General features: G+C 44.9%; 1 protein-coding gene across 1 annotated transcript in view; it reads right to left on the bottom strand.

Annotated features, from left to right (window-relative positions):
- The window catches only part of TMEM44 (transmembrane protein 44), a 79,034-nt gene that overhangs the window by 33,496 nt on the left and 18,926 nt on the right, over positions 1 to 26,612 (bottom strand). The window contains exons 4-6 of the mRNA XM_073626349.1: positions 22,762 to 22,925; positions 3,813 to 3,899; positions 2,546 to 2,716 (exon numbers count right to left, since the gene is read on the bottom strand). Coding sequence (XP_073482450.1) covers positions 2,546 to 2,716; positions 3,813 to 3,899; positions 22,762 to 22,925 — 422 coding nt within the window. The remainder of the gene's footprint in view (positions 1 to 2,545; positions 2,717 to 3,812; positions 3,900 to 22,761; positions 22,926 to 26,612) is intronic.

The raw sequence follows: 26,612 nt of genomic DNA, 5'->3' as shown, positions 1-26,612 counted from the left end.
TTTGATGCATGCTCAGAAGCATTGAACTTAATTTTCTCAGCTCGTTGTAGTGTTGTACGTCACTGTGTTCTTGAAGGTCGAAAGTTCAGAGAACTTCTGTGTGACCGTGTGTATGCAAGGCAAGCTTGAGCGGAATTCCGTCGGAAAAAACATCCAAGATTTTTCTTGGACGGAAATTCCGCTCGTGTGTACAGGGCATTAGACATGATAGATGCAGTAGTTTTATTTTTTTTCTTTATTTTCATCTGGTGATCCAGCCAGTAAATCTGTTATTTTTTCCCTTCCTTTAATACGTCAAGATGTGCAACAAAAGTGTCAGAGTGCAAACCATTTTTGTGTATCTGCTTAAAAAGTGTTAGCTGGAGTTAGACTTTAATGTTTAAGTCACTTATGTAAAGTCCATCTAAGTCTAAAATCTATCTAATACAACCCTCCCCACACAATGCTGCTGTCCAAGGGTATCTCTGTTGCTCCTGTAGCACCCCCCTCAAGAAACCGCATGTAAACTGGGATCCTCCACCATGCACAGCCAGGCACACAAAATTTTATTGAGGGTAATAACTTGGATAGGGATGGCCATTTGACTTCAATAACTTCAGGGACAGCTTCCTATAAACAGTCTCTATATACAGCTCCTCTTCTTCCTCCAGCACACACTTGCTTGCAGAACCCAGCTGGATCACTGTGAAGATCTGACATGCTCTCAGTCAGTTTGCAGGTGATAGCTCATTACAGGCAGGAACCCGAGGCCCCTTGTGGCAAGAATTTCAGTGTCCAGCTTGTATTTCTCATGTGGCTACCGATCCCAGCACCATTTGGCATTCATGGTTCCCTCAATGAACTGTAGCTCTCCAGTGCTGGCAGCACTCATGCACCTCTTCAGGCACTACCAACCTGCCTGGCTGCAGCTGCCCCTTTCACTAGCCCTCCAGACTAACTTCTCTCCACAGTCCTTCAGACACTCACCAGCCCACCTGGCTGACTCTCAGGAGACCTCCCAGACATGCTGACCTGATCCTGCTGTCCTTTATTCTTGCTCTCGTGCCTCCAGGAAGGGCTTCCTGCATGTGTTTTGGCAGGATCCTTCCAGCACCGAGCCCCGGCCCAAGGTCACCCCCCTAGACCAGGGGGCACCCTCAAGCCTCCACAGCACTTCATCTTCTACCCGACTGCCCCTGCTTGCATAACTCATGCCTATTTATAAGGTGGCCTGCCCCCTGCCAGCCCTTTACTGGGGATTGGCTAAGGTCCTCATAAATATTCCAAGCAGTTTCTCCTAACCTCCACCCATTATGTCCAGAACATTCTTCAATAACCTAGAAAACAGGGGGAGGCACCAGAGAGGCTGCTAGGATGAGTCATCCAGCCCTGAGTCACTGAACCCTGATCCAGCTTCATAACTCAGGCTTAGCCCTGAGCTAAAATTCATACTAACAACTATACTAACAACTCTACTCTAACAATACTAGCACACTAAAGGGTGCTACACTCCTTGATAAATAGAGGAGGCACCTTGGACATGAAGTGTATAATTGGTCAGATCACCAGGTAAAAATAAAGGAAAAAATAATAAAAACATCCATTTTACTATTTCAAAAACCATTTAACACCAACAGAAATGCTTGAAATGGTCAGTTTTTATTCATGTATGTAAAACTTATCTAACACTATCCAATTGCCAGACTGAAAATGTTGCTGTCCAAAAGGTACATTGCTCCTCCAGTCAATTAACAGCCACCCTAAGACAGGAAGTAGGGACCACCAGATGTAAAATAAAGGTAAAAAAAAGTCTAAAAAAAGAAAACAAATGAAGCCCCCACATTTAGGGATTGTAAACTGCAATATACCGTATTTATCGGCGTATAACAGGCACTTTTTTCCCCTGGGGGATCAGGGGGAAATCGCATGTGCGTGTTATACGCCGATCCCTGCTGCCTCGGAGTGGAAGGAGGGGACAAGCGCCACTAGATTACACACAGCCGCGATCTCCTGTGTATCCGGCGCTGTCACACAGTCCCGCCCCCCTGGCCCAGCATTGGACCACTGTTCTGTCCATCATATAAGCTGGGTAGGACTGTGAGTAATACACAGGAGATTGCGGATCTGTGTAATCCAGCACTGGTGCGACTGCAATCATCAGCAAAGGTGAGTCTGCAGATGGATACTAAACAGGCTGCAATGATGGGCATGCTAGAGGATGCAGATGGGCATGTTAGAGGCTGCAGATGGGCACATTAGAGGCTGCAGATGGGCATGTTAGAGGCTGCAGATGGGCACTAAACAGGCTGCAATAATGGGCATATTAGAGGCTGCAGATGGGCACTAACCCTTATTTTAAAATTTAAGGTTTTTATCTGAAACTTCCATCTTAAAGTTAAGGTGCATGTTATACGCCAATAAATACGGTATATATTTTTTCTTTTTGGTTTTAATACAGGTTTAAGTATTTTCAGTGTTCAAAAGTCATAATCCTGCAGCTCCATAGTCCTAATGGTCCGAGTTTATTTAAAGCCAAAAATAAAGCTAAGTAGTTGATAAAGGATACAGCAACATCCAGAGCAGCAGTGCCCATTGAGATAAGGAACCAAGGAATTGCTCTCACAAAGTACTCCTGATGTCGGTCATGTGACATGATGGCAGCCGCATACATAATGCTTGCCAAAGCAGAGAAGAGGACAGCCCAGACCTGAATTACTGGGAACACCATTCCTTTACACTGCAAATGATTATAACAGCTAAGTAAACCAACAGAGGGCCAAAGTGCAAATAATTAAAATAGTTCTTGTTCTGCAGAGTGTACAGAGTAGTAGCACTTTCACACTTGGAGCCCTTTCACACTGTCAGCGCCCAGGTGTCCCTGGTAAAGCGACACTAGTTTTAGCTGCGCAACACTGTAGTTTTTGCAGTGCTTTTCAGGTGCTAACAGGGCGCTTTTAACCCCCGCTAGCGGCCGAATAAAGGGTTAAAATCACCCGCAAAGCGCCGCTGCCGGGATGCTTTGCAGGCGCTTCGGCGGCGCTGCCCATTGATCCCATTGAAAAGAAGCTGCTTGCAGGACTTTTTTTTGACGTCTTGCCAGCGCAGCACCCCAGTGTGAAAGCCCTTTAGGCTTTTTTCAGGCGCTGTACAGGTGCTATTTTTAGTGCTAAAGCACCTGAAAAACGCCTCCAGTGTGAAAGAGGTCTTAGAAACTAGGCATTAGCTTGAGTGTGTTTGGATCCTAGTCCAAACCCACCTGAGCAATCCTGCCAAAAAGCTGTCATCTGTGGCCAGGGCATTACCTGTCCAACAGCCACACATATACAAGGGGTATGTATACATGCAGCTGAGGGCTGGAAATGCCTCTGCTGCTTACGATTGGCCCAGTACAGTGACAACTTCTAGCAGGCTTACTAAGGTGGGTTTGGACTAGGATCCAAACATACCTGAGCTCATCGCTAATAGAAACCAATCAGGTAACTTCATTCTATTAACTTTGGGTAAGCTTAAGGCCATACAGGGTACTACATTTCTTTGCTACCGAGAAAATGTCCTACTGGCAGTATCCTCAACTGTAACACATTGAAATGTGCTGCCATAATAATGGGCAACAAGTAATTAAATCTCTCAGCAGCAAAGGAAATTAAATGCCAATGTAGCCCTAAATGACATAAGGAATAATAAGGAATATCAGTCCTATAGGACTAACAGCAGACATGTAGCCATTCAATAATTGGGTGCTAAGAAACAAAATTAGGAACAAAAAGGTCTTCCCTTGTTTTAACAAATAACTGCAGTTAAGGACACAGAGACATATTCTGTTATTCTCTTACCACTTTTGTAATGACAGGTACTCGAACTGTCCAGGACACCAGGACTGCAATGATCCCCAGAGTAAATCCTACAACATCTATACGTTCCTGAAAAAAAAGAAATGTACTCTGTGGCACAATTGATTTTGTAGAAATAGAGACTTGCTTCACATGTTTAGCTGTGCAACAGAGAAATGTTAAACCTTAGCAATATCTAAGATTACATTGCTTTCGCATAAATGTATAGCTATGTATCGAAGGGGAAAAATGTTTTTTTTTTCCATGATACAACTCTTCTCCTAAATATATCAGGCTAAGGATTTATAGTTGCATCACTTTTTTTTAGAATCAAGACATCTCATATGGCAAAAGCACCTGAAGACTAGGGATGGTCCCGATGTTCGAGTCAAAGGTAACATTGGGTGTTCGCCCGTTTGGTGAATACCAAACATTATGGGGCGTTCGTGGCAAATTCGAGCGCCACAGAACGCCCCATAATGCACTGCGAGATCGCAGTGCATTGATGTCTGATGATTGGCCAAAGCATGCACCTGACCTGCATGCTTTGGCCAATCACAGCGCGCTCTGCTGTGAGAGTCATGATTGGCCAAACGCAGGGTGCCTTTAGCCAATCGTGGCTCAGGGGGCTAAGTCCAGGCCCCACACTATATAAGGCTGCTTACACGGCGGCCGTATATAGTGTTATGAATGAGAGAACATTAGCTAGAGGCAGGTTAGTTAGTGGCGTGCAGGCAGTTTAGTGTATATATATATATATAGATATATATCTATATCTATATATATATATATATAGATATAGATATATATCTATATATATATATATATATATATATATATATAGATATATATCTATATATATCTATATATATATATATATATATATATATATATATATATATATATATATATATATATATATACACACACACACACACACACACACACACACACACACATATACAGTGCAGTCAGTGTACAGTATATAATAGTGTATTGCAGTGGTTAAGGGGAACCCTATGACAGAATTAAGAAAAAAAAAGGCATAGGTTCCCCATCCCCAGTCCATACCAGACCTTTTGGGCCGGGTATAGATTTTAAGGGAAACTCCACGCCAAAATTAAAAAAAAAAAAACAGTTTGGGGTCCCCCCCAAAATCCATACCAGGCTCTTTGGGTATGGCATAGATTTTAAGGGGAACTCAATGCCAAAATTAAAAAAAAAATTGGCATGGGGTCCCCCCAAAAGCCATACCAGTCCCTTATCCGAGCAAGCAGCCTGGCAAACCAGGATAGGGAGGGTGAATGGGCACCTCCCCGAACCATACCAGGCCGCTTACCCTCAACATATGATGGGGAAAAGGGCCTCGTCCCCAGAACCCTGTCCTGGTCCCGGTGGTTGTGGGGGTCTGCGGGTGGGGGGCTTATCGGAATCTGGAAGCCCCCTTTAACAAGAGGGCCCCCAGATCCCCGCCATGTGGATGGGTAGGACTACATTGTACCTAGGGCTGCAACTAACGATTATTTTCATAATCGATTAGTTGGCCGATTATTGTTTCGATTAATCGATTAATAACGTTAAAAAAAATGTGGCGTATAATTTAGTTAATATGTAAAGTTTTTTATCTAGGAAATTTATTCTTAAATATCTCTATGCAGCGGTAAATATAAATAACCAACTATATGGTTAGGGAGCAAAATATGTAATCCACTCTAAGAATAACAGGCAGAAGAGATATACTGTATATACTATTAGAGGAGATATACTGTATAAACTGTTAGAGAAGAGATATACTGTCCATACTAATAAAGGGTTAATCTGATAAATATTATCAGACTCAGAGATCAAATGTCTTCCTTCAAAAAAAATTTAATTTTAAGAACGTTTGTTCGATTTTCTAATCGTTAGTGGGGTCAAACCACAGTGACGGGAAAATTTGGAAAACTTCTTGGTCAAAGGAATTATCAGACAGTGTATGTGGTTTTCGTTCAGAAATTACATTCATTTTAAAAACAGAATGTTAAAAACAAGTGAAAATTTCAAACGACATTCTTTCATTCAGCGAATATACAAAGATTTTTCTTCTGAATATTCTCGTCTGATAATGGATCCGTGTGGCCAGAATAATGCCGCGTACACACGGTCGGACTTTCCGGCATACTTGGTCCGGCGGACCAGAGTGTGCCGGACAATCCGCCTGTGTGTGGGCGCCGGCGGACTTTTCCGGCGGACTTTTTCCCAAAAGCCCGCCGGACCTAGATTTGAAGAAAGTTTTAAATCTTTCCGCCGGACTCAGTTTCGGGCGGAAAGTCCGCTCGTGTGTGTGCTGGTCCGACGGAAAGCCCGCTCGTGTGTATGCTGGTCCGACGGACCAGATACGACACGAGGGCAGGGTATTGCATCTCGCGCTCGCTGCAATAGGAAAAACAAATTTTCCTATTGCGGCGAGCGCGGGGCATACCAGGCCCTTAGGTCTGGTATGGATTATAAAGGGAACCCCCTACGCCGAAAAAACGGCGTGGGGTCCCCCCTAAAATCCATACCAGACCCCGATCCGAGCACGCAGCCTGGCCGGTCAGGAAAGGGGGTGGGGACGAGCGAGCGCCCCCCCCTCCTGAACCGTACTAGGCCACATGCCCTCAACATGGGGGGTGGGTGCTTTGGGGGAGGGGGGCCGCCCTGCGGGCCCCCCCCACCCCAAAGCACCTTGTCCCCATGTTGATGAGGACAAGGGCCTCTTCCCGACAACCCTGGCCGTTGGTTGTCGGGGTCTTATCGGAATCTGGGAGCCCCCTTTAATAAGGGGGCCCCCAGATCCCGGCCCCCCACCCTATGTGAATGAGTATGGGGTACATGGTACCCCTACCCATTCACCTAGGGAAAAAGTGTAAGTAATAAAACACACTACACAGGTTTTTAAAATATTTTATTAAACAGCTCCGGGGGGGGATCTTCCTCCGGCTTCGGGGGTCTTCTTCCGGCTTCGGGGGTCCCTCCGCTTCATCTTCTCCCGGCGTCCGGTTGGTTCTTCTCCGCTCTCTTCTCTCCAGTTCTTCGGCCGGCTCCTCTGCTGTCTTCAGGTAGCTCTCTTGCCAGCAGAGGTCCGGACTTCTTGTCTTCTTCTCTTCTCCAGATGTTGACACGACGCTCTCTCCGGCTGGACTGCTCTCCGAGGGCTGCGTTGTGACTTATATAGGCGGAGACCCCGCCCCCTTTTGATGTCACAGTCCCTGGGCATGCTGGGACTGTGACGTTTTAGGGGGCGTGGTCACTGGGTGATGTTGACCACGCCCCCTAAAACGTCACAGTCCCAGCATGCCCAGGGACTGTGACATCAAAAGGGGGCGGGGTCTCCGCCTATATAAGTCACAACGCAGCCCTCGGAGAGCAGTCCAGCCGGAGAGAGCGTCGTGTCAACATCTGGAGAAGAGAAGAAGACAAGAAGTCCGGACCTCTGCTGGCAAGAGAGCTACCTGAAGACAGCAGAGGAGCCGGCCGAAGAACTGGAGAGAAGAGAGCGGAGAAGAACCAACCGGACGCCGGGAGAAGATGAAGCGGAGGGACCCCCAAAGCCGGAAGAAGACCCCCGAAGCCGGAGGAAGATCCCCCCCCCGGAGCTGTTTAATAAAATATTTTAAAAACCTGTGTAGTGTGTTTTATTACTTACACTTTTTCCCTAGGTGAATGGGTAGGGGTACCATGTACCCCATACTCATTCACATAGGGTGGGGGGCCGGGATCTGGGGGCCCCCTTATTAAAGGGGGCTCCCAGATTCCGATAAGACCCCGACAACCAACGGCCAGGGTTGTCGGGAAGAGGCCCTTGTCCTCATCAACATGGGGGCAAGGTGCTTTGGGGTGGGGGGGGCCCGCAGGGCGGCCCCCCTCCCCCAAAGCACCCACCCCCCATGTTGAGGGCATGTGGCCTGGTACGGTTCAGGAGGGGGGGGGCGCCCGCTCGTCCCCACCCCCCTTCCTGACCGGCCAGGCTGCGTGCTCGGATCGGGGTCTGGTATGGATTTTAGGGGGGACCCCACGCCGTTTTTTCGGTGTAGGGGGTTCCCTTTATAATCCATACCAGACCTAAGGGCCCGGTATGCCCCGCGACGGGGCTCGCAAGGTGTCAATCTCGCCGATAAAAGCGGCAAGATTGACATCCTTTTCTAGTCCCGTCGCACCTGAGTCACGTTCAAAATGAACGGACTTGTCCGTGTGTGGGCAAGTCCGTTCATTCTGAAAGTCCGCCGGAACTCCGGCGAAAGTCCGTCGGAAAGACGGGCGGACTTAGCCCGCCGGAAAGTCCGGGCGTGTGTGGGCAAGTCCGTCCGTTTTAAAGTCCGGCGCACCTGGCGGACAAAGTCCGTCGGAAAGTGTGCCGGACCAAGTAGGATAGAAAGTCCGACCGTGTGTACGCGGCATAAGGCTCGCTACACACCTAGGCAGTTTGCTTTTGATCTGTTTCTGCAGTGCTTTTTGCTGTGCGTTTTGATTTTTGCACACGTGATTTTGCAGCGATTTGCGTTTTTGCATTTTTTTGGAGCTAATTTGTTGTTGGGCAGATTAAAAAACACAAATTGCTGCAAAAACGCATTAAATGCTTTTCTGCAGCTTCTCCATTGAAGTATATTGAACCAAAAAGCACAGTTTTTGCGTTAAAAAAAAAAAGGTCCCTGACCCTTTCCAAATACGCAGCGGCTGAAAAAAGCATAGATGTGAACGTGTCCCATAGGAGACCATGAACTGCAGTGCACTTCTGCAAAAAAGCACCAAAAAACACACAGATGTGAACCAGGTCTAAGACGTTTAGTAACATAATGGGGTTAAAAAAACTAAAATTAGCCCTTTATAGTACAAAAAAAAAAAAAAAAAAAAAAAAAAAAAAAAAAGCAGATAATCACTACCGTAAGGGGTTCGTTTTTTTACTGTAGAACTGTGAAAGTAATATTTACAGTAGTGATTATTTGCTCTTTTTGTACTATAAAGGGCTCGTTTTAGGTTTTTTTTTTAACCCCATTATGTTACTGGCTGATTAATCGATTATGAAAATAGTAATCAATTAATTTCATAATCGATTAGTTGTTGATTAATCGATTCGTTATTTCAGCCCTAATTGTACCCCTACCCATTCACCCAAAAAAGTGTCAAAAGGTACAAACCACAATAGCCAATTCCTTTAAAAAAAAGAAAAAAAAAAAAGTGTCCCGCAATGTCCATCCATCTTCAATCACGCCTCCCAACGGACCCGAAAAATGATGATGTAAGCGAGTGACCCACCCCTTCTGACGCCATGTGCCGTCGAAGGGAGGCAGGGTAATCTGGTTACGTCAGCGGGTGGCCCCGCCCTTGCCTATATAACAGCTGTCACAGCGAAAAGACAGCAGTCGCCGGGAGGCCTCTCACGGAGGCAGGGTTTTTTTGTTTTGTTTTTTTCTATTTTTCGGGTCTGTCGGGTGGCGTGATTGAAGATGGATGGACATCGCGGGACACTTTTTTTTTTTTTCTTTTTTAATAAAGGAATTGTCAAAAACTATGTATTGTGGTTTTACTTTTTGACACTTTTTTGGGTGAATGGGTAGCGGTACAATGTACCCCATATCCATTCACATGGGGGAGCCGGATCTGGGGGCCCCCTTGTTAAAGGGGGCTTCCAGATTCCGATAAGCCCCCCGCCCGCAGACCCCCACAACCAATGGCCAGGGTTGTGGGGACGAGGCCCTTGTCCCCATCAACATGAGGACGAGGTACTTTGGGGGGGGACCCCAAAGCACCCTCCCCATGTTGAGAGCAAGCGGCCTGGTATAAAGTAAATAATGATCAGCGCAGCTTGATGATATATATAAAATATTAACAATAAAGAATAAATGATGTGCAAAATCGCTAATTGCGATTATGCAAATTGCTAATGATGCTGTGCAAAATAACTGAAGCAACAGTAGCCCTATGTTCAGTGTAGATGAATACTAAAATGCCTATGTTGTAACTGTGCAAAACTGCATAATGATGCTGTGTAAAAATCGCTAAACAGTGCTGAACAAACCAATCTGAATGCCAATAGCCCTATGTTCAGGGTACATAAACATAGAATGACTGTTGCAACTGTGCAAAAACGCATGATGCCGCTATGTAAAATCCCTGAGTATATGCTAATTAGATAAGTTGCAGCTAGATCCAAAGTGTGTAAACGCACTTAAATGGTATAAAGTAAATAATGATCAGCGCACACTTTGGATCTAGCTGCAACTTATCTGATTAGCATATACTCAGCAATTTTACATAGCAGCATCATGCGTTTTTGCACAGTTGCAACATAGTCATTCTCTGTCGGAATTCCATCGGAGAAACCTTCAGAGCTCGTGTGTACGCGGCTTTAGTCAAATGTATGACAAACTTAGGTACACATAAAAGTTTCTTGTGAAGTATACTTTCTCAAGCCTGTCTACCCAGATTATTACAGGAAATTGTACAAGTTGGGTTTTCAAACTACAGAGCCTGAGAAAGGCAATGAGTGGAAAATTCAGATGGTAAAATTCAGGTGGTAACTAAAAGGCAAAAGCTAAAAGAAATTGTAAAAAGGTGTAAAACCAGGATGGGAAAGGATCAGGGGGCTGGAGAAGCAGAGTAAGAGATAGAGCGAAAGATCTGGGCAACCAGGCGCCTGGTGGAGTTCCCCTTTAATCTCGGTTGATCTACCCAGCATCATCACAGTTCCCGGCCTGAAGTTCTGCCTCAATCACCAAGCCCATAACTTCTGCCACAAGCTCTGCAGCCAACATCTACAGGCACTCGTGTTCCTCCTGTCCCTTGGCACCCTCTGTCTCACTCTCAGTGGGGCCCAGGCTGGAGATACAAGGGAGGCCGACCTCATCATTTCAGGCTCCTACCAGGTACGTGACAGTTTCTGTAATATTATTGTGCCAAATACCTTTGTTACAGCGCCGCTTGGCGCTCAGCTGACCTCTCGCTGCTCTCCTCCTCTTCTCCTAGCTCTCAGCGGGGATATGTCAGCCCCTCCCTCTGCAGTGCATCAGAGCAGGGAAGAGAGCTCCGACGGGTCACGTAAGCGCCCGGCAGCGTTGTAACGAAGGTATTTGGCACAATTATATTACAGAAACACACACATTGCACATTATATAATACTGTAATAGAGTGGATTATAGGAATTTACAACCACTTTAACTTATAATGCTAATGACTCCTGAGCTGACAGGCTCAGTGGAAAAGAAGACAGGGGGCACAGGAACTGGCAAATACACATTACATGATAAGACCTACCCTGAAAATAAGCCCTACTGTGTCTTTTGTTGCCAAAATAAATACAAGACCCAGTCTTATTTTCGGGAAAACACGGTATCTTTTGCAAGTCTTTTGTTTGTCCACAGTTAACAATGCTCCTGCAAGGGGATATGCTAATGACAAAGAACCCAAAGAAAAGCAAAAAGTACATATAAGATTCAACCTTTGGAGTGCACTCCTTTTCAAATTTTGGATTGCTGTGAGTTTAGTTTAAAACATTACCTGACCCAGTCAGTTTTGGACCTCTGTGTTGGACCTCTGTGTGGGCCTTATAAGGGTCCTATACATTACCGTATACAGGAGTTGGTATACCCTGATCCAGAATTTCTTATGCCGCGTACACACGACTGGACTTTACGGCATACTTTGCCCGGCGGACTTTTCGACGGACTTTACGACGGACTTTCGGAATGAACGGACTTGCCTACACACGATCAACCAAAGTCCAACGGATTTGTACATGATGACGTACGACCGGACTAAAACAAGGAAGTTCACAGCCAGTAGCCAATAGCTGCCCCAGCGTCGGTTTTTGTCCGTCGGACTAGCATACAGACGAGCGGACTTTTCAACCGGACTCGAGTCCGTCGGATAGATTTGAAACATGTTTCAAATCTAAGTCCGTCCAACTTTTGAAAAAAAAAAGTCCGCTGGAGCCCACACACGATCGAATTGTCCGACGGACTCCGGTATGCTGGACCAAGTATGCCGGAAAGTCCGCTCATGTGTACGCGGCATTAGCCTTAGGACATTTCCACCATATGTGTAAAAATGATCTGCCTGACAACCCTGAAAACAATGTGATGGGTATGTGGGGAATGAAAGGGCTATTTCAAAGGGAGCTAGTACTAGCGTAAAAGAAGTTTATAATTTGCCCCAAATGTTCCAACATGGGCTCAGCTTTTGACTGTATCTATCAAATTTGAACCACTGGAAGTAAATTGAAAGGGATCTCTGAAAATCCAGTTCCCATTTAACTACATAAGTGGGTGATATTTTATGCATATTTTCCAACAGTAGGGTGTATATAAAAGAAACAAGGCCCAAGCTCTGTAGGTCCACTGAAATTTATCTCTGAAAGTACATATGCAAGGTTAAATCTTGTTGGGGAGGTATAAAGCAAAAGAGAAAGCATTGATTTGGGAGGTACTGGAAAACTGCTCTAGGGCAAAAAAAATGTTTAGATTGCAATTTCTCAAAGGGTATCACCTGAGCCTGTTAAAAATGTTTTATAAGCAGTTTTGGTGACACCAGGGTGCAACTACAGTATCTGTGGATTCCCGGTGGAAACAGCAGATTTGCCTTAGTTGTCATGAGTGTTTTATGTGAAAATATCAGGCGATCCCATATCTGTAAGGTGTGTCTGGTCACCAGGCAAGAAAAAGGTGCGTGTGATTAGCAACAGATATTGGGGAAGTTAGATATGCCTCCAAAGAGACCCAAAAGAGGTGTTCTTTGTGTTGGATGACAACCAGTACCAGGATATCTTGTGATTTCAGGCAGTACAGGTTCTGCTTTGCTACTCTATGGGAAGACCGCTTCCATTAACCACTTCAGCCCCGGAAGAATTTACCCCCTTCCTGACCAAAGCACTTTTTGCGATACGGCACTGAGTCGCTTTAACTGACGATTGCGCAGTCGTGCGACATTGCACCCAAACAAAATCTACATCCTTTTTTTCTCACAAATAAAGCTTTCTTTTGGTGGTATTTGATCACCTCTGCGTTTTTTATTTTTTGCGCTATAAACAAAAAAAGAGCGACAATTTTGAAAAAAAAAGCAATATTTTTTACTTTTTGCTATAAAAAATATCCCCAAAAAATATATAAAAAAATGTTTTTTCCTCAGTTTAGGCCGATATGTATTCTTCTACATATTTTTGGTAAAAAAAAAATTGCAATAAGCGTATATTGATTGGTTTACGCAAAAGTTATAGCGCCTACAAAATAGGGGATGGATTTATGGCATTTTTATTATTAATTTTTTGTATTAGTAATGGCGGCGATCTGCAGTTTTTATCAAGACTGCGACATTGCGGCGGACACATCGGACACTTTTGACACTATTTTGGGACCAGTGACATTTTTACAGCGATCAGTGCTATAAAAATGCACTGATTACTGTGTAGATGACACTGGCAGGGAAGGGGTTAAACACTAGGGGGCGATCAAGGGGTTAAGTGTGTCCTAGGGAGTGATTCTAACTTTGGGGAGGATGGGCTCACTACAACATGACAGAGATCACTGCTCCTGACGACAGGGAGCAGTAGATCTCTGTCATGTTGCTAGGCAGAACAGGGAAATGCCTTGTTTACATAGGCATCTCCCCGTTCTGCCACTCCGTATTACAATCGCGGGCTCCCGGTGGACATCGAGTCCGCAGGACCCGCTGGCACGCCCACGGAGTACACGGCGCGTGCACCCACTAATGACCGCGTCTTAAAGGGGATGTACAGGTACGCCCATTTGCCCAGCCATGCCATTGTGCCGACGTACATCGTCGTGCGCTGGTCGGCAAGCGGTTAAACTGGAGGAGTCACTTCTGTAACTTGCAGAACCAAAAGGTTGAGATGGTTACTGGCAGTACACTAGCATAATAGAGATATTTTAGCTACAAGGAAATTTTGTCCTCCGTAAACCTCTGTAACCATGAAAGATTGTGTTTATCCCAGGCAGTTAACAAAGAGTACAGGTGTGTGAATAATTTGGAAAAGTTTGCTTGGTATAATATATCATAAGAGGCAGTTAAACACATACTCAAATACTGAAATGCAAAGAGATGGCAGGTGAAATCAAAGCAGGGTTGCTGGGAATCCAGAACTCCTGGCATTATAGACATCTACAAGACTTTCAATTTTTTTGTGTTAACTTGCAATCTTGACAGGCCTCCGAAATATAAAAGAAAGGTCATTAGGTTTGGGAGGGAAATGATCATTTTAGACAAACACAGGAAGGTGTCATTTGTACAAAGGCAGTGTTTATGGTGAAAACCTACTAACTTTATATCATAACTAGCTCGATTCAGATGAATGGCCTAAGTCGGGGGTTCCATGGCCAAAGCAAACAGTTGTGACAATGGGCATCCTTGTCTTGCTCCTCTGGCTATGGTAAATGTACTTTATCAAAAGCCTGAATACTAAATATAAGCCAAAGGAGAAAAATAGAAAGCTTTGACACATTGCATAATAAGGGCCCAAACTCCGCTGTTTTAGGCATATAATATTGTTTTAAGGTAGAGATACCAGTTATCAAATATGTACTTTTACTTTTTTCATAAATTGGTCTTTGTACGTGTTCTTGTCTTGTTTTTGGATCTTATATTGTAAGCTACACTGGGGTATTGGCAGTCCATGATGTGAATGGTTCTTTAAACTCTGTGCAGCAATGCACTATAAATTATTGACTGTTTTTTTAGAGTATAACAGGTGCCAACTGCAGTAGAATAAGAATAAGTACTATGAATCCCATGTTAAAACCAATGTTGGCAGCAAATTGGATGTTTCAAACTTTATTGTAAATGCACTTTCTTGTAGTGCATTTTACAATGGTATTTCTTCAGGGTGAAAAATAATAAAGGAAAAGCTGGACTCACATGCCTGCACTGCTTTCCTTAGGTAGCAGTACCGTTTCAGTAAATGGAAACATAAAATGGGTACAGATTGACCTATGTACCCGTATTTATCAGCGTATAACACGCACAGCCATATAACACGCACCTTCATTTTAAGAGGGAAGTTTCAGGAAAAAAACTTACATTTTAAATAAAGAACTTTGAAGCAAAATTAGGGTCAGAGCTCATCAATGCAGCCTCACCAGTGCCCATCTGTAGCCACTAAATTGCCCAACAATGCATCCTGCCCAGTGCCCATCTGCAGCCATTAAATTGCCCAAAAATGCAGCCTGCTCAGTGCCCATCTGCAGCCATTAAATTGCCTAACAATGCAGCCTGTTCAGTGCCCATCTGCAGCCTCACCTTTCCCATCATTGCAGCCTTGCCAGTGTTGGATTACACAGTGTTGGATTATCCCTGCTGTCTCCGAGGGAAGAGGAGGAGTGAGCGCCGCTGAATTACACAAGGCCACGATCTCCAGTGCACCCGGCGCTCTGGAAAAAGAAGGGGGGATTCTGGAAATGTTGTGGAGGTTAAGGTGGCAAAATTTAGCAAGTGATTGGATGTGGGGCCTGAAGGAGAGGTCAGAATCTAGGATTTCACTTAGCACCCTGGCATGTGTGGAGGGACTAATTATTATGCTATTAATCTCATCTGTAAAGTCATGAGGGGAGGAGATTGGGAAGGATAAAATATTACAAGTTCAGTTTTAAACAGATTAAGTTTAAAGAAATGGTGTAACATCCATACTGATATGCTTCTCAGTAAATTTGAAATGCATGAGGAGATTTAGGGGGTGAGCTGGGGAGTAGAAAGGTAGGCCTGGGTGTTGTTGGTGTAGAGGTGCTATTGGAAGCCATGGGAGGTTATCAGCTGGCCCAGGAAGAGGTAGAATAGCGGCAATAGGAGGAGCCCAAGAACAGAGCATCAGGGTAACCCAACAGAAAAAGGAAAAGGAGCAAAAGAGATAGAGTTGTAGGTGACAACAAAGATGCAATGAGATAGTTAGGAGAAACACCAGAAAAGAGCAGAGTTGCGGAGGCCAAGGTAGTGGAGTTTATTGACAAGCAGGGGAAGGTCAACTGTGTCAAGGGCGGCAGAGAGGTCTAATGCCCCATACACACGGTCGGATTTTCCGACGGAAAATGTGTGATAGGACCTTGTTGTCGGAAATTCCGACCATGTGTGGGCTCCATCACACATTTTCCATCGGAATTTCCGACACAGTTTGAGAGCAGGATATAAAATTTTCCGACAACAAAATCCGTTGTCGGAAATTCCGATCGTGTATACACAAATCCGACGCACAAAGTGCCATGCATGCTCAGAATAAATAAAGAGATGAAAGCTATTGGCCACTGCCCCGTTTATAGTCCCGACGTACGTGTTTTACATCACCGCGTTTAGAACGATCGGATTTACCGACAACTTTGTGTGACCGTGTGTATGCAAGACAAGTTTGAGCCAACATCCGTAGGAAAAAATCCATGGATTTTGTTGTTGGAATGTCCGAACAAAGTCCGACCGTGTGACGGGGCTTTAGAGTATGAGTATGGAGTAATTAGCATTGGTTTTAGCAGTAAGTAGGTCATTAGTGAGTTTTAGTAGGGAAGTTTAAGTGGAATGTTGTGGGGGGAAGCCAGACTGGAGTGGGTTGGCAAAATGATTGTGGACAAAGCGTTCAAGACATTTAGTAGCAAACAAGAGCAGAGAAATGGGTCTTAAGTTGTTCAAACAGGTAGGGTCCTGTGGTTTTTAAGTATGGGGGTAACCAGTGCATGTTTTATAGGGGAGGGAAAGGTGGTGGTGAAATGGGAGATATTAAAGGCTTGGGTTAGAGAGTATGGAATAGAACAGCAAGGGGGCCATAGCAGTTGTGAGAGGACAGTTATGATTTGACCCATGATCACATGACCTATAATTATAAATAGTGATGTTAATCTGCTTTGTGGCATTAAAGCTCAATTAAAGTCTTGATTTAATACTGTAATTCAGCCAGGCTGCATACACAGTAATAAACATGCTGCTCTTTGGGGGTTTCTTTAGCTGCTTAGCACTGCAGCAAGAGTTAAAAGAAGTATTACCAAAGCTTATTTGGCTATACTTCTATTCTAGGTCACCCAGAATCAGCTGTCATTGGGCTAACATCCACTGTCGGCTGACGTCACAGAGGAGCTGCCAGGCTCTGGAATATTGTCTGCATCCTCCCAGATGACCGATTGACAGCAGGCTCCAGCTTTGTGCATGGCTGAGAGTCTAAGCCAGCTGCGCCTGCCCCCTCCTTAGCCCAGCGCTCCAGTGAGCGCTGGAAGGGCAAAGCAGAGAGTGGTGACTGACAGAGCTGACTGAGAACATAGCAATCAGTGGTCTCGGGGCTTAGAGTCGGTAGGAGACACATGCTGCTGCAGCATCACACCGATGCTGCAGCAGGATGGTAAGTATGTGTGTTTGTTTATAAACTCCAAACTTCTAGTTTAAAATACCCTGTCTTGGCAAAATTAAGGAAAATTTGACCACAGCTCTGACACAGAACACAGCAGTTTGGCTATCCATCGGTCTGACCCCACCTCTGAACAATCCTTCAATCAATAGCGCTTCTCAGGGAGCGAGAGGGCTGTTGATTTGAACCATGTACATCGACGATAATACAGAAGGTATGTGGGACCATCTGTGTGGACTGCCTTTTTCTTTGCAACCTAGCAGCCAACTTGGAAAATCCATCATTGGCTAGGGATGAGCCGATGTTCGACTCGAACGTAAGTTCGAGTCGAACATCGGGTGTTCGCCTGTTCGCCGAATAGCGAACAATTTGGGGTGTTCGCGGCAAATTCAAAAGCCACGGAACACCCTTTAAAAGTCTATGGGAGAAATCTAAAGTGCTAATTTTAAAGGCTTATATGCATGGTATTGTCATAAAAAGTGTTTGGGGACCTGGGTCCTGCCCCAGGGGACATGCATCAATGCAAAAAAATGGCTGTTTTTTCACGAGCAGTGATTTTAATAATGCTTAAAGTGAAACAATAAAAGTGAAATATTCCTTTAAATTTCGTACCTGGGGGGTGTCTATAGTATGCCTGTAAAGTGGCGCATTTTTCCCATGTTTAGAACAGTCCCTGCACAAAATGACACTTCTAAAGGAAAAAAGTCATTTAAAACTACTTGCAGCTATAATGAATTGTTGGGTCTCGGCAATACAGATAAAAGTCATTGAAAAAAACAGCATGGGATCCCCCCAGTCCATTACCAGGCCCTTTGGGTCTGGTATTAATATTAAGGGGAACCCCAAACCAAAATTTAAAAAAAAAAAAATTGCTTGGGGGTCCCCCCAAATTCCATACCAGGCCCTTCAGGTCTGGTTTGGATATTGAGGGGAACCCTGTGCCAATTATTTTTTTTTAAATGGCGTAGGGGTCCCCCTCAAAATCCATACCAGACCTGGGTCTGGTATAGATTTTAAGGGGAACACCGCGCCAACATTTTTTTAAAAATGGCGTGGGGGTCCCCCCAAAAATCCATACCAGACCCTTATCCGAGCACGCAACCTGGCAGGCTGCAGGAAAAGAGGGGGGACGAGAGAGCGCCCCCCTCCCGAACCGTACCAGGCCACATGCCCTCAACATGGGGAGGGTGCTTTGGGATAGCCCCCCAAAACACCTTACCCCCATGTTGATGGGGACAAGGGCCTCATCCCCACAACCCTTCCCCGGTGGTTGAGGGGGTCTGTGGACCCCCAGATCCCGCCCCCCTGTTTGAAATGGTAACGGGTACATTGTACCCATACCATTTCACAAAAAAATGTCAAAAGTTTAAAAAAAAAAAAAACACAAGACACACCTTGGGACAAGTAAAAAAAAAATAAAAATGTCCCACAAAGTCCATTCATCATCTTCTATGGCTCCGCCGACGGACCGAAAAATAAAATAAAAAAGACCTGCCTCCATGGGAGGCACCCACCATATGACGCTTCATCGCTGATGACAGGTTTTTTTAACTGAAGGCGGGGCCATGCGGTGACATACCTGGGTGACCCCGCCCCCCTCTGACACATGGGGAGTTCCCAATGGCTTCCCCGTGGCATCACCATGTGGCCCCGCCCTCAGTTATGAAAGAACTGTCATCGGCGCTGAAGCGTCATATGGCGGGTGCCTCCCATGGAGGCGGATCTTTTTTATTTTATTTTTCGGTCCATCGGCGGAGTCCACATAATGGACTTCGTGGGACATTTTTATCTTTTTTTTAAATTTTTTAATAAAGGACTTGTCCCAAGGTGATTCCGATAAGCCCCCCGCCTGCAGACCCCCACAACCACCGGGCAAGGGTTGTGGGGATGAGGCCCTTGTCCCCATCAACATGGGGACAAGGTGCTTTGGGGGCTACCCCAAAGCGCCCTCCCCATGTTGAGGGCATGTGGCCTGGTACAGTTCAGGAGGGGGGGCACTCTCTCACCCCCCCTCTTTTCCTGCGGCCTGCCAGGTTAAGTGCTCAGATAAGGGTCTGGTATGGATTTTTGGGGGGACCCCTACGCCATTTAAAAAAAAATGGCGCAGGGTTCCCCTTAATATCCATACCAGACCTGAAGGGCCTGGTATGGAAATTGGGGGGACCCCCACGCAATTTTTTTTTTTTTATTTTGGTTTGGGGTTCCCCTTAATATTTATACCAGACCCAAAGGGCCTGGTAATGGACTGGGGGGATCCCATGCCGTTTATTTCAATGACTTTTATCTGTATTGCCGGGACCCGACAATTCATTACAGCCGCGAGTAGTTTTAAATGACTTTTTTTCCTTTAGAAATGTCATTTTGTGCAGGGACTGTTCTAAACACGGGAAAAATGCGCCACTTTACAGGCATACTATAGACACCCCCCAGGTACGAAATTTAACCACTTCAATACCAGGCACTTAGACACCTTCCCGTCCAGGCCAATTTTCAGCTTTCAGCACTGTCGCAATTTGAATGACAATTGCGCGGTCATGCTACACTGTACCCAAACAAATTTTTTATCATTTTGTTCCCACAAATAGAGCTTTCTTTTGGTGGTATTTGATCACCTCTGCGGTTTTTATTTTTTGCGCAACAAATAAAAAAACACCGAAAATTTTGAAAAAAAACAAGTTTTTCTTTGTTTCTGTTAAAAATTTTTGTAAATAAGTACGTTTTCTCCTTCAATGACGGGCACTGATATGGCTGCACTGACGGCCAATGATACGGCGGCACTGATGGACACCGATGAGGTGGCACCAATGAGGTGGCACTGATGAGGTGGCACTGACGGGCACTGATGATGGGCACTGATAGGTGGCACTGGTATGCGGCACTGATGGGCACTCATAGGTGGCACCGATGGGCACTCATAGGCGGCACCGATGGGCACTCATAGGCGGCACTGATGGGCACTCGTAGGTGGCACTGATGGGCACTCGTAGGTGGCACTGATGTGTGGCACTGATGGGCACTGATAAGTGGGCACTGATGGGAACTGATGGGCACAGATGGGCACTGACAGGTGGCACCGATGGGCAATGACAGGTGGCACCGATGGGCAGTGACAGGTGGCACCGATGGGCAGTGACAGGTGGCACTGATAAAACATATTGGGGGCATTGCTGGGCAGATCTGTAACATAATGGTGCCAATCAGTGCCCATTTGTGGGCACTGATTGGCAAAGATTGGGCACATGTGGATGGCCATGGGGTACATACCTGGCCATCCACATGTTGCCCCTTCCCTGGTGGTCCTAGTGGCGATCCCTGGTGGTCCAGTGTGGTGATCTGAGGGGGGGCTGCGCTGATAAACAATCAGCACAGACCCCCCTGTCAGGAGAACCGCCGATCGGCTCTCCTCTACTCGCGTCTGTCAGACGCGAGTGAGGAAAAGCCGATCAACGGCTCTTCCCATTGACAGCGTGATCAACCGTGATTGGACACGGTTGATCACGTGGTAAAGAGCCTCCGCCGGAGGCTATTTACCAAGATCGGTGGGGCGGTGTGTCAGTCTGACACACCGCTCCACCGATCGCCGCAATGCGCGCCCCCGGGGGCGTGCGGCGGCATGTTATCCTGCTGGACGTCATATGACGCCCAGTCAGGATAACGGAACCACTTCCCGGACGTCAATCCGCTATAGGGCGGGCGGGAAGTGGTTAAAGGAATATCTCATGTTTATTGTTTCACTTTAAGCATCATAAAAATCACTGCTCCCAAAAAAAAACGGCCATTTTTAAAACTTTTTTTGCATTGATACATGTCCCCTGGGGCAGGACCTGGGTCCCCAAACACTTTTTATGACAATAACTTGCATATTAACGCTTAAATTTAGCACTTTTGATTTTTCACATTCGTGTCCCATAGACTTTAACGGTGTTCACGCGTTGGAACAAATTTTTTGCCTGTTCGCATGTTCTGCTGCGAACCGAACCAGGGGGTGCTCGACTCATCCCTATCATTGGCACTCTACAGAAACCCGTCTAAAAGCAATATATATACATATATATATATATATATATATATATATATATATATATATATATATATATATATATATATATATATATATATATATATATATAGCCATATTAATTACTGTTTTAAATATTTCAGAAATGTCAGCTGTAAATTGATGCTGTGTATGAAATGCCATGCCAAAATCTGTGTAACCCCTTCCTGCCCATACTGTATCCCTTATCAGCATTAGCAGCATCATGCTGGGGAATACATTAATGAATGTCTTTCCTTGAAAGTCAACAGCCGCTTCTTTCACAACTGGCTCTTACAGCTAAAGTCCCCACTAAAGATTGGGAGCAGTAGTGGTTCCTAAATATGAGATCACAGGCTAAAAGGTTCACTGACAAAATAAACAGGCAAACCTTGAAGGACAACTTCAAGCTTAATATTGTAACTGTCAAATACAATTACAGAATTAAATCAATACTATACTGTATATAATAAATTAGGTACAAATGAACTGAAAAAACGGGGTTTATTAAAATAGCGTACAATATAAAATTCCTATATGTCCCTAAAAAATTAGGTATGCAGATAAGTAGTTGAGCTGTTGTTAAGTTAGCTAACACATAACGACTCTACTAAATTCTGCCTAGGCATCTAGGCAATAATTAACTCTGGTAACAAAAGGGTAACAAAGAGGGGCAACAACAAATCAGAAATTATATTTTAATGATCTTAGGCTACCTTTCAGCTTTGGTTTTGCGCTGCAAAACTGATATCAATTCTACAGCACTCTGTTATTACTGATCTGAAGATAAATATTCCACATCCAGGTTAATGTATTAGTACCACTAAAAAGAATAACAAGAGAGCAGTGTTTTGGAAGGAGAAGGAATGAACGTACTGTTCATTAAATACTGCTGACAGCTGCTGTAACTAATAGGTAAAAGGTATTTCTCAAAAATGAAGAGCATCCTGTTTTAGATTTCTAGTTCATAATTAAAAGATTCCTGCAAGCCTTTCTTCAGAGAATAAGACCTATGAGTAACATGCATTACTGAAACATTAGCTTAATCTCTTTCCTGCGTTCACAGTACTGAAACTAAACAATGTTTGGTGCACATTTTCTGGGTAAACGTAATATTATCCAGACAAGAGTATTAGGCAGAAACAAAATATACTGACTTGTAGCCTTTGATACTTTCCCATACATGATTTTATTAGAAAAGCAAATTCCAGGAGCTGGAAACTTCATCCAAACTGTAGATCATCCATAGCTGATCTCATCAGTTACAACACACACACCAACCAGACGTGCCTTCATACAGTCTAAAAAACTATCCTAACAAGGGTTTCAGATAGGTATAGGGTCATGTCTTTTTTATTCTCTGGTCATTTGTCTTCTCTTTCATGTGTTCCTCTCTTTATCCTTCTCTCACAACTTTCCTACTACCAACCCAAGTTTCCCTCTGGTCTCCATGAACACTCTACTTGGGCTATACCTTGACGTAGTATGGTTCTCACCATTTGCTTAATGTCCTTGCGGTTCACTGACTGTCTACCCATTGCATGACCTCCCTTGAAAAGAATTGGGTCATTTACCTGCAGTACACTCCCAAGCAGCTTTCTTTGAGGACCATGAGATACTTCAGGAAGTAGTGGGGCTTTTACATATAGAGAGTAGTACCCCAAACTTATCATCACACAGTATGTAAGGGCAGATAGGACTGGTTTGCGGTGCCTTTTTCTTCTGGAAGGCTGATGACCTATAAAAAATAAAAAAAAACAAGAATATTTTATTACGTCATAAATATAAAATGACATATGTAATTTATATATTATAATATATACGTTTATATTTCCTTTTTAAAAATAAATGTTCTGTTCTGCTTTTTTGAGGCTGGGTTCACACTATCTCCGCATGCGGCTCACAGCAGGGGTCCGGTGCATCCCCGTTCACTGTTTCAGGTCCGGTTTCAGCCCAAATTTTTTGCTGAATTTGGACCTGAAATGGACCAAAAGATGCACAGGGCTCCTGTGCAAATTCGCACTGGAGCCACAGCGGAGATATGTGAACCGGCTCCATAGAGCCAGTCAAAATCTCCTGCTATTGCGAATCAGATGCGGAGAAACCGCATCCAATTTGCAATAGTGTGAACCCAACCTGAATGGTGAGCGTATTTTATATGGCAGCCCCCATGAGATTCCAGTGGCCCCACTTTAAATGTTTGTTGGCTGTTGAGTTGTGTTTTTTTGATCGCCCTTGTTTCCTGTATTGTATATTTTGGTAAACCAGCTAAATTATAAATGTAATTGTTGTCTATTTATTTGAAGTGTATGTACACCCTAGCAATAAACTTATTTGCTCCTGTTTGATCTGTTAAATATACCATTGAAAATGTTTCAATATTTTTATTTGAGTGCAAAAATAGATGGAGTGGAGCTGAATGGCTAGAATACATTAATTTCCTGGTCGTCCTCCCGTCAGCACACTATGGGTTAACTGTTCCTCATTAACCCTCAGGACCACCTTCTTCCAGCATTATAAATCCCTGTCCTCCCCCCTCGTGTTTTTTTCCATTGGTTGCCAGACCACCGGACTGAATTCAAGCTTACACCCCCCTACCGAACCTTTCCCCCCAGGTTGAGCATCTCCTGGGATTGGAGGGTCCAGAATGGATAGAAGTAAAGCCTCTTATGACACTGGACGCCTTGTGCCAGGCTGTGGACATTTGTTGTCTAAACAAATACTGTGGCGAGCTGAAGAGGATTTTACCTGCATCTTCCCCTCTGGAGCCTAGGTCACTGCCGAATTACCTCACGGGGGGGCTTAGCGGGAGGAGCCGTGCGTTGCTGGGGTAACCAGCACACCATAAAGCCAGGCGCCAATCGCAGTGTGTTGCAGAGGATTCCGGTAGGTGATTTCACGGTCCTTCTGCCCAAACTTTTTTTAAATGACTTATGTGCTTCTTACACTCTCCTCTTGCTCTTCCTTTCCAGCCAGGTTTGGCTGAATTGTTTGCTGTTACTACCATCGGCCTCTCTGTCATCCTGCACTTCTCAGCTTGTTTGCTGCAGGTAAGATGGCCGACGATTTAAAAGGGTAGGACACAAAAAAAAATTTTCCTTTTAAAAAGGGAAGGGAAGAGGATAGTTACTAGGATGCGTCTATTGTTTAACTTATTGTTCTCTCGTTCATCTGTAGCCTTGAGCTAGCCACAACAGGCAGGGAGATCTGCGGAAAACGGAGGGATCGATCTCCTAGTGGTCCAAGCTGCAGTAGATTCTCAGCGGTAGAACCACTACAGTCCGGTAGACTGGCAGAGGGCTTATGCTGGGCGTGCGCAGCACCAGCTATTGCCGGGAAACTTCTATGTGCCGAATGCATAAAAGATGTGGCCACGGATAAGGAAGCAGAAGCCCAGAGGGTTAAGGATTATATACAGGAGGCAGTGACCGAAAGTATGCAGCTAGCCTCCAGCGCATCCTGCTCTAAAGAGGAGCCTAGACCAGGCACCTCCACTGATCAAAGGCAAAGATCATCAAGGATCTGTGAGACCTTATCAGGTTCCTCATCAGAGACAGAGGATATGCCCGAGCATTTGTTCGACTATCGTCTGATTGAGCCATATGTTACGGCCATAAAGGAGGCCATAGAATGGGATCAGGACTCAAAACCTCCAGAGAAGGTTAAGAGATTTTTTCCTAATTTAAGGACAAGGACCATCCTTCCCATTTACGGAAGAAATCCGGGAAGTGATAGAGGATGAATGGGAGAAGCCAGAGAGAAAGGCGAAAATCCAAAATGGCTTTAGTAAACTCTATCCCTTTAACCCATCAGATGCCTCTTTTTGGGAATCGGCACCAGGGATAGATGCAGCCCTACACGCCTTGCACGGCATGTCTCCCTCCTGATGGAGGATTCCACAACATTTAGAGATCCAATGGATAGAAAGACAGAAGTTTATCTTAAAAGAATTTATGCTGTTGCAGGAGCAGCCTCTCGCCCATCCATAGCCCTATCATCAATTTCAAGAGCCCTAAAAGTCTGGGTTTCAAATGTGGAAACAGCACTGCGGGCTGGAGTGGAATCAGCTAAAGTTATTGATGCACTGGAGGAACTCAACCTGACTGCAGCCTTTTTGGCCGAATTGTTGATGATCTGGTAAGATTAATGGCGAGAGTGATGGCACACGCAGTGACCGCAAAGAGGGCGTTATGGCTCAGACATTGGACTGCAGATGCGGCATCTAAACAGGCGTTATGCAATCTTCCATACAATGGTAAGATGTTGTTCAGAAAGACCCTGGAGGAGGCAATCAAGCAGGAAAGTCAGGCCCGTTACCTCAGACCTCTAAAAAAAGACAGCAATCTTTTCGGTCGAGTCAGTTTGATTCCAGAAGGGGCCGCGAGGCCAGGTCATATAAACCAGGCCAGGAATACAACAGATCGCAATGGAGGGGTACACAGAGCTCTTTTCTGCACAAAGTGAAGTCGACTGCAGGACAGGCGACCAAAACGTCTGAAAAGTCTTTTTTAATGGTCAATCCGTCCAAACCCTCCAGGTTGGCAAGATACTGGAGGGAATGGACAGCAAATGTGAAGAACTGCTGGACCCGACAGACAGTCAAACATGGATAGAAGATAAAATTTCAAAAGGCAACCTCCAAACATCTTTGTTCAAACTCATTATCCACAGGATCCGAAGAAACGCAAGTGCCTGCAGGAATACGTTGCCAAATTATCTCGGAAACAAGCAATTATGTCAGTGCCACAGGAGTGCCAGGGGAAGGGAGTATATTCTCCAATATTCCTAGTACCCAAAGCATTTGGAGAGCTCAGACCAATGCTGGACTTGAGGTCCCTAAATCTTTTCTTCATGCCCAAAAGATTCAAGATGGAATCAATATATACAATAACATCAGTAGTTCAACAATGAGATTGGCTAATCTCGATCGACTTGGCAGATGCCTACTTACATGTCCCAATCTACAAACATCATCAAAGGTACCTCAGATTCTCAATAGAGGAAAGACATTATCAATTCAGATGTCTGCCCTTCGGCATCAACACAGCTCCCAGGGTTTTCTCCAAGATCCTTTTGGAAACTATAGCATTTATCCGATTGCAGGGAATAAAGATTTTTCATTATTTAGACGACATTCTTGTCGTAGCACGTTCAAGCAAACAGCTGACACTACAACGCGACAAGGTGATAGCGATCCTGTCCAACTTTGGATGGCTAATAAACAGTCAGAAGAGCAATCTCATTCCTTCCCAACGGATGGAGTATTTAGGCATGGTGTTCGACATGCAGTCAGGCGGGATTCTCCTACCACATCGCAAAGTAGCCGAACTAAAAGTCTGTGTCTACAGGGTAATGGAGGCTCCGACACTGTCAGAAAGAGACTGCATGAAAATGTTGGGGATGTTCACCGCAGCTCTCCCGGCGT

Source organism: Aquarana catesbeiana, linkage group LG04, assembly GCF_042186555.1.
Source record: "Aquarana catesbeiana isolate 2022-GZ linkage group LG04, ASM4218655v1, whole genome shotgun sequence".
NCBI classification, from domain to species: Eukaryota; Metazoa; Chordata; class Amphibia; order Anura; family Ranidae; genus Aquarana; species Aquarana catesbeiana.
Note: the sequence above shows the minus strand (reverse complement) of the source record. Positions and strands in the feature narration are given on the sequence as shown.